Source organism: Octopus bimaculoides, chromosome 2 (assembly GCF_001194135.2).
Source record: "Octopus bimaculoides isolate UCB-OBI-ISO-001 chromosome 2, ASM119413v2, whole genome shotgun sequence".
NCBI classification, from domain to species: Eukaryota; Metazoa; Mollusca; class Cephalopoda; order Octopoda; family Octopodidae; genus Octopus; species Octopus bimaculoides.
The window spans coordinates 109,632,473-109,639,986 of NC_068982.1; the positions used below are offsets into that span (position 1 = coordinate 109,632,473).

Sequence of the window (7,514 nt, forward strand, 5' to 3'; positions counted from 1 at the left end):
AACTTTAGTATTTAATTCTTTGAAAATAGAGAGGATTTTTCGAAAACGTCAATTAATTGATCTAACTGTTGTTATCTCTTTTGCTGTTGTTTTTCGAATTTAAAGACGCCAGAGGGAATTTTTATCTACTGACCGAAAAAATTATATCAACTAATCGAACTTGCTCTCAACACACACTATCATATGTTTAAAACTCACTTTATTTGGATTTAATAAGCAGAATCCTCTGAGATACTTTCCCTCTGTCATGTTACCGTATATGTGTACGTGTGTTTGTGTGTCTGTGTGTGCGTGTGTGTGTATGTGTGTGTATGCTAACGTACATAGAAAAAGGGAGATAAACAGATGGAGGGGTATTGATATAGACATATATTGTACATACACACACACATGCACACAAACACACACGCACACATACATACATATATGTATACATATATCTGTATGTATGTATATCACACAACTGTTCCAGTCGAAGCCTACTGGTTATATAAATTCTCAACAGCCTGCCTAACACACAGACACACGCGCACTTCACATGCATGCGTACTTATTCACAGAAGATTATTGTTTTCGGGACATGTTATCAATTTCTTTTAATTATTACTTGGTTGATATATTTACTTATGCGTTAATTCGACATGGATTGTTTTTATTTTCATCCCGTAACACACTGACTCACATTTACATAAAGTTTTTCTACCTGTCTTCTTATTTTGTACCAAGTCGTCTATACAATATTCATGTTGTCCATTTTAAATAGACATATTTTTCTGACAACGAACCAAATTATTTAATCTAAGCCTCTAGGTATTTCATAGAGCATATTCATTTAACTCCCCACCCAACCCCAACCCCATCTCTTTTCTAGTCCTACTGCCATTGCTACCGCAACAAGTTTCCTTACAGTTAACATCAGCTTCGTGATTTCTGTCATCAATAGTTCTCAATGATATGTTATTTCAAGTTTATTGCTTTGATAAATGGCATTTGTTTTTTTTTTTATTTTTCGTTTTTTTTTGTTTATTTTGTTTTTTTGCTAATGGAATAAATATCTATTTATGATTAAACGTTCGATTCTTCAATTCTTTGAGTACATTTCTGCACTGTCTGATATTCTAAGAACAAATTTCCTCTAGGAATATGCAAAGTTAAGTATAAGCATATTAATTAAGCATTAACATTTTATCACCTAACAATACAGCTGTAAATACTTCTAGGTGGTGTATATTTTCGGATATCGGGCATATAGTCAAACAGAAGGAACATTTGAATGATAATGGTCTGAATATTTGATTTACTGTGGTCATACAGGAGCAGCATTTTCACTGTTGTACTCAAATCTGTAATTTTGCGGCCTAACTGTGTGTAGCGCAGTTGGTTACATGTGAACACTAGTTTTCTCATAACACAATAGTCAATATATATTTGATATTATTGAAACTGTCAATATTATGTTCGTCGAATATATCCTATAAGGTTACTGTCAGTGAAATAAATAACCCTAATTAAAATTAATCCTATTCACTGTCAATTAAAAAAAAAAAAGGTCTCAAAACTGAACACATTCTACAGTAAACAGGCTTCTTGAAGTAGTGCAGTGTAAGGTTGAAAAGAGTACGGACATTACGTAAGTGATGAATTTTCCTGTTGCTAGCAGTATTATTTTCAAATTCTCCTGCATTTTATCAAGTGAGAATATGAGTCATAATGAATCTAAATTATGTGATTATGCCCTAGCCTACCCTCCATCCTTTATATACTGCTACCACAACAACAAGTGAAGCCATCTGTGGTTTTGTTCTTCTCACTGATATCATCAACATTATAATGATATTAATGTGAGCTCTCAGGGTTTTTAAAAATTAAAATGTAACTTTTTCGTAATCATGTTTATCTTCTTCAGATCCATTTTTGTTGGTGATGGAATTTTGTGAAAACGGCACTCTGGTAAATTACCTACGAAACCATCGACCTGATGGAGCTCAAATAGGGGACGATCCGAACAATACAGGTGACGAATCACCACCTGGATTAACCGTATCGATTACAATCAGAGATTTACTTTCTTTTTCGTGGCAAATAGCCAAGGGCATGGAATATCTAGACGATATGAAGGTAAGCACTTTACTAAAAAACATTCTATCCAATATACTAAGGCTTCCCGTCTAAAGATAATTTTTATCACTTTTCTCTTCTTTATGCACAGTATTAAATGTTGCAAAGGAGGATGTATGTTCCACGAACATATTTGTGGTAAATAGCTTATTAATTATGAGAGAGAAAGTAATAGTTGTCCCCGAACTTGATAGACTAATACACTAAGACAAATCTATTACTTTATCTACTATATTATTCTGTCTAGTTAACGAGATCGACACAATTATCTATCATATGTCAAGGTTAAGTTTAAAATGTCATTTCATGTCTTTTTTTCCCTTTAAGTTGCAACAAGATGATAAAATGCAGAGTCTCAGTAAAACATTACACAGGACTTTATAAAGTAACTAAGAATCCTCACTGTCTTATTTATACGCATAAGTTATATTAAGGATAGATTAAAGAATATCAATTTATTCTGATATGGTCGCAATAATAATCAACAACGTAAAGAAAAAGACTGAACAGTGTGACAAATACAATAAATCCGACTGTCATACTATCTGACATTTCATTAACTACTACATATAGGAATTTTCAGTATGGACCTCTTCATGGCACGGACATGCTATATCTAAAAGAATGAATCTGTAGATCATGCGTAATCGTTATATCATTTAGCTACATGTTACGTCTCGTTTAGACATGAATTGAAGTTAAATACTACCAGTACATCATCAAAAAGGGCATGAACTATCAAAACTTAAGCAAATATTTTCCAAAATTTGATAGAAGTAGCTGTGTGGTAAGTAGCTTGCTTAACAACCACATGGTTCTGGGTTCAGTCCCACTGCGTGGCACCTTGTGCAAGTGTCTTCTACTATAGCATCAGGCCGACCAAAGCCTTGTGAGTGGGTTTGGTAGAGGGAAACTGAAAGAAGCCCGTCGTATATATATATATATATATATATATATGTGTGTGTGTGTGTGTGTGTGTGTGTGTGTGTGTGTGTGTGTTTGTGCGTCTGTGTTTGTCTCCCCACACCATCGCTTGACAACCGATGTTGGTGTGTTTACGTCCCCGTAACTTAGCGGTTCAGCAAAAGAGTCCGATAGAATAAGTACTAGGCTTACAAAAAATAAGGGGTCTATTTCTTCGACTAAAGGCGGTGCTCCAGCATGGCCGCAGCCAAGATGACTGAAACAAATAAAAAAATAAAAGAAAACCATTTCGTCAAGGATAATTCCTTGCATGGGTACAACCCATTGAATGAAACCAGTAAAGGCACCAGCTAAATGCATGAAGTGTTACACTGCATTGCTGAACTCATGTAATTAAACATCCCCTAATAGAGACAAGGAAACCTCTATTATGTCCCTCATGTTGAATCTGATCGTCGGAGGCCATCTGTGACTGGTGAAATTGATGCTGTTAATGTTACGTTTAAACTGTTGCGATTCAACATTAGCAGGAAAGACAGGGACAACGAAGAGGTACGGGAAAATAGCTGATCTGGAGAGAAAGAACTGAGCATAGGGGTAGCATGGAGCCTGCGGGTGGATACAGGCAGGGTGACAAGAAATGGAGAAACGAGTGGATGGCATGTGCATAAATGGAAGAAGTACAAAACCAAGCAGCTCCGAGAAATAGAAGGCATTATAATAGGGGGTAGAAAACCAGCCAGTTTCGAAGTACCTGCTACATAAATTAGAGACAACTTTAAATAAAGTCTCTAATTTATTAATGTACACTAAGTTTGCAATTCGAATTCCTTTCCCTGTGTGCCTTTTCGATCACTGCTGATCGGTGCTAAGCAAAATCAAGACTAACAAGAACAACAACTAATGCTATCTTATTGAGGAATATGTACATTCAATCAATCTGCATACCGATTCGGAAGTAAGTACATATTAAAATAATTAGGTCATTAAAATAATTGTGCAGCTCCCGGCGAACAGTTTTTGTGTAAACAGGGTTCTCGAGGTGGTCATTAAGCTCTGCAGTAATTTTGGGAGCTGTACTTTTGTGATCCTTTCTAACAATTCGTGTAAGAGTCTGATGGTCCCTATCCGTATGTTTTGGTTTTCTTCCGGAATTTTGTTCCGGCGAGGAGGGTTTTCCATCTTTCTCAAAGGCTGTCATTACTTTCGAGACAGTACTTCTTGATACACCAAACATTTCGGCTGTTTTCGTTACGCTAGCGCCTGCCATACGAGCACCAACAATTTGACCTCTTTGAAAGTCCGATAGATCTGTCATTTTAATGAATTTTAATTACCTTTTTCTGATGATATCTGAAAAGAAACAGCAATTTTAGCAAAACATATTAAGCAACACTAATAATAAATTTTTAAAAATGTATACATACATACATACATACATAAATACACATACATACATACATGCATACATATATGCACATATACACATTCGCATCACAAAAGCATATAAATATAATAAATATATATATATATATCCCTTTGTTTGTGTACAGTATGTGTTGTCTTTGTCGTTGAGTTGTTATTATTAGTTACTTGCCCAATCTGACAGAGCTAGCCTATTATCATCAAAAGTGTTTCAGCTATGCCCATCCAATTTTATTTTATGACACATTGTATTTAGAACTACACCATTTAATTATGTCATGTCTAGTGTAAGATGGTCGTCTGTGATTTTGTAGAGATTTGGCTATTATTTTTAGCAGTTACCTCATTAGGTTCATATACCTGTAGTTTCTAATAGTGGTCAATGCAGGCATGGTTCGAACATAACAGTTGCTGCTTATCTACAATATTTTTAGGTGAGCTGGCAGAATCGTTAGCACGCCGAGCAAAATGCTTAGCGGTATTTCGTCTGCCGCTACGTTCTGAACTCAAATTCCGCCGAGATCGACTTTGCCTTTCATCCTTTCGGAGTCGATTAAATAAGTACCAGTTACGCACTGGGATCGATGTAATCGACTTAATCCCTTTGTCTGTCCTTGTTTGTCCCCTCCATGTTTATCCCCCCTCCCGTGGGCAATAAAGAAATAAATATTTGTTGATGATACGTGCCCCAATACAAGGTTGTCGACTAATGAGTTCATTAACTAATACTTAATTGCTGTGTTAAGAAGTCTAGAATTTTCATTAGAAATATTTTTGTTGATTACATACTGTAAAAATTATTCATCCTATGTGGTTGTGTGTGTATGTGTGTGTGTGTGTGTGTGTGTGTGTGTGTGTGTGTGTGCACGCGCGTGCACGTGTGCGTGCGTGTGTATGTGTGTGTCTATGTATGTGTATATGTGTGTGTGTGTGTGTGTATATATATATATATATATATATATATATATATATGTATATATATATACCATATGGAAGATATTAACATGTTACATTATATATCTTAAAATATTTATAAGTACACATTTTCCCAATAAATGTGATTACATTCCTTTCCGTATATTTAATAACATCGGCTGTATTACACGACATTTTAATCCATGAATCCCCGCCCAAGGTCCAATCAAATTATTTAGGCGTGTATGTGATTTTTTCTATATTCATCTGGATTAATGAGTTGTATAATTTTGTAAAGTCGGTGAAATAGTGATGTTTTGGCATTCATTTTAGATATAACTGTATATTTGAGAGCTATTGAGCATGTAGCATGAAAGATAGTCTTTGTGAGATTGATAGTTTTTGTGAGAACGGATGATGGTCCTCAGATAAATAGATGATCTTGAATTTGTTTCGTTACGTACATGGTAAGCATGTATGATCTATACGTAGTTCGTGATGATGTAAAATGTTCGTTTTGTTTATAAATTTGTTGGATGGACAATAGTGAACCATGCAGGATTGTTATAATGTTTTTTGGGTATAATACATCTTCACTAATGATGTTTCCTTGTGTAACCAAATGTTATGTATATGAATGTTTTTAATGTGTTTGTGCTTCGTTCCGCCTCTTTTTTTTTTAGTCAATGCATAGTATGAATGTCGGAAAAGGGTTTGCATATAATTTCTTGTTTATTTGCTTGTTACATTTCATGATGAATGTTATGGCCGGTTATATCTGGTGTTTATTAGTGTTGCTAGCAAAAAGGAGCAACTGTGGAATCGAAATGTGCTTCCCCAAGCTGCCATTGAAGTTTTGTCTGGTTACTGTGATCTATTAATAGTCTTAGGGTCTACTAAACCAAATTTTCCTCTAACCACGCCTTAATGTGTTAAGAAGAAAAACTAAAACACAACGAATTATTTAATTCAGAACTTAAGCTAGCAGAAAGTTGGGACGTTCATGGCTAAAATGCCGATTTAACGATAAAATTTGACACAGAAGACAGCCAATTCGTTAGTATAATACAAAGCATAGTCGTGTGTTTGTGCGTTTGTGCGCGTGCATGTGCGTGTATGTGTGTATACATATATGTTTGTATGTATTTATAATGAACGTGAGCAATAGCTTTGTATACATAGTGTGTAAATTACCTGAATATAAAAGTTAATTTGCAACAATTTATATTCTAAGCGGTTGAATTTCATACTATGTCAGTATTAAAAGAAACGATATAAGAAACCATGTATCATCTTCACATTTTATGATCGATATTTATTTGACGGAGACTGATATTCCTGTAATCTAATTTCCTCATAGTAAAATCAGGTAAGTTAACAGACACTTTGTTTACAGGTCAGATACTGCACCACACAATTTTAACATGTGACCTCTGTAAAAGTACTTATCTCGTTGTTTTGTAGTTCTCTCTTATATTACGGTATTTAATGGAGCATAACAAAATTCTCTTCTTGCCACGTAGGACTTCCTAGCAAAACTTTTTCACTCTTATGTATTATGGACATCAATCACCATTTAAATAACTTTGTAACCTATTCGTTTTTATGGTTGAAAAACGTTACTGCTAGACGTTACTTTTGCCATCAACTAAATGTATAAAATACTGGAAAACTGGAAAAAATACATAATGCTTTGGAAAAAACACGCAATAACCATATTTCTAGTGATAAAATCAGCCATTTTTATACATTCTTGTCTTGTTTACATCATAACATACAAACGTTTCAACCGAAACAGAAGTGCTGGTACACCATTCATATCTTTTTTGGTCTGGTAATGAATGTGCAACACAAACAACTATGTTCCAGATTTTGTAATATATATTGTACGGAGGGTTGGCAGCTACCAAAATCGTTAGTACGCCAGGTAAAATCCACAGCGGCATTTCATCCGTCTTTACGTTCTGATTTCAAATCCCGGCGAGATCGACTTTGCCTTTCATCCATTCAGGGTCGATAAAATAAGCACCAGTCGAGCACCGGGGTCGATATAATCGACTTACCCTCACATCCGAGATTGCTGGCCGTGCAAAAAGATTTGCAACATATATATATATATATATATATATATA

At 34.9% G+C, this 7,514-nt stretch overlaps 1 protein-coding gene across 1 annotated transcript in view; it reads left to right on the plus strand.

The window, feature by feature from the left end:
* The window catches only part of LOC106879436 (proto-oncogene tyrosine-protein kinase receptor Ret), a 391,429-nt gene that overhangs the window by 330,349 nt on the left and 53,566 nt on the right, over positions 1 to 7,514 (plus strand). Inside the window, exon 15 of the mRNA XM_014928991.2 lies at positions 1,907 to 2,118. Within this exon, the coding sequence (XP_014784477.1) occupies positions 1,907 to 2,118 (212 nt within the window). The remainder of the gene's footprint in view (positions 1 to 1,906; positions 2,119 to 7,514) is intronic.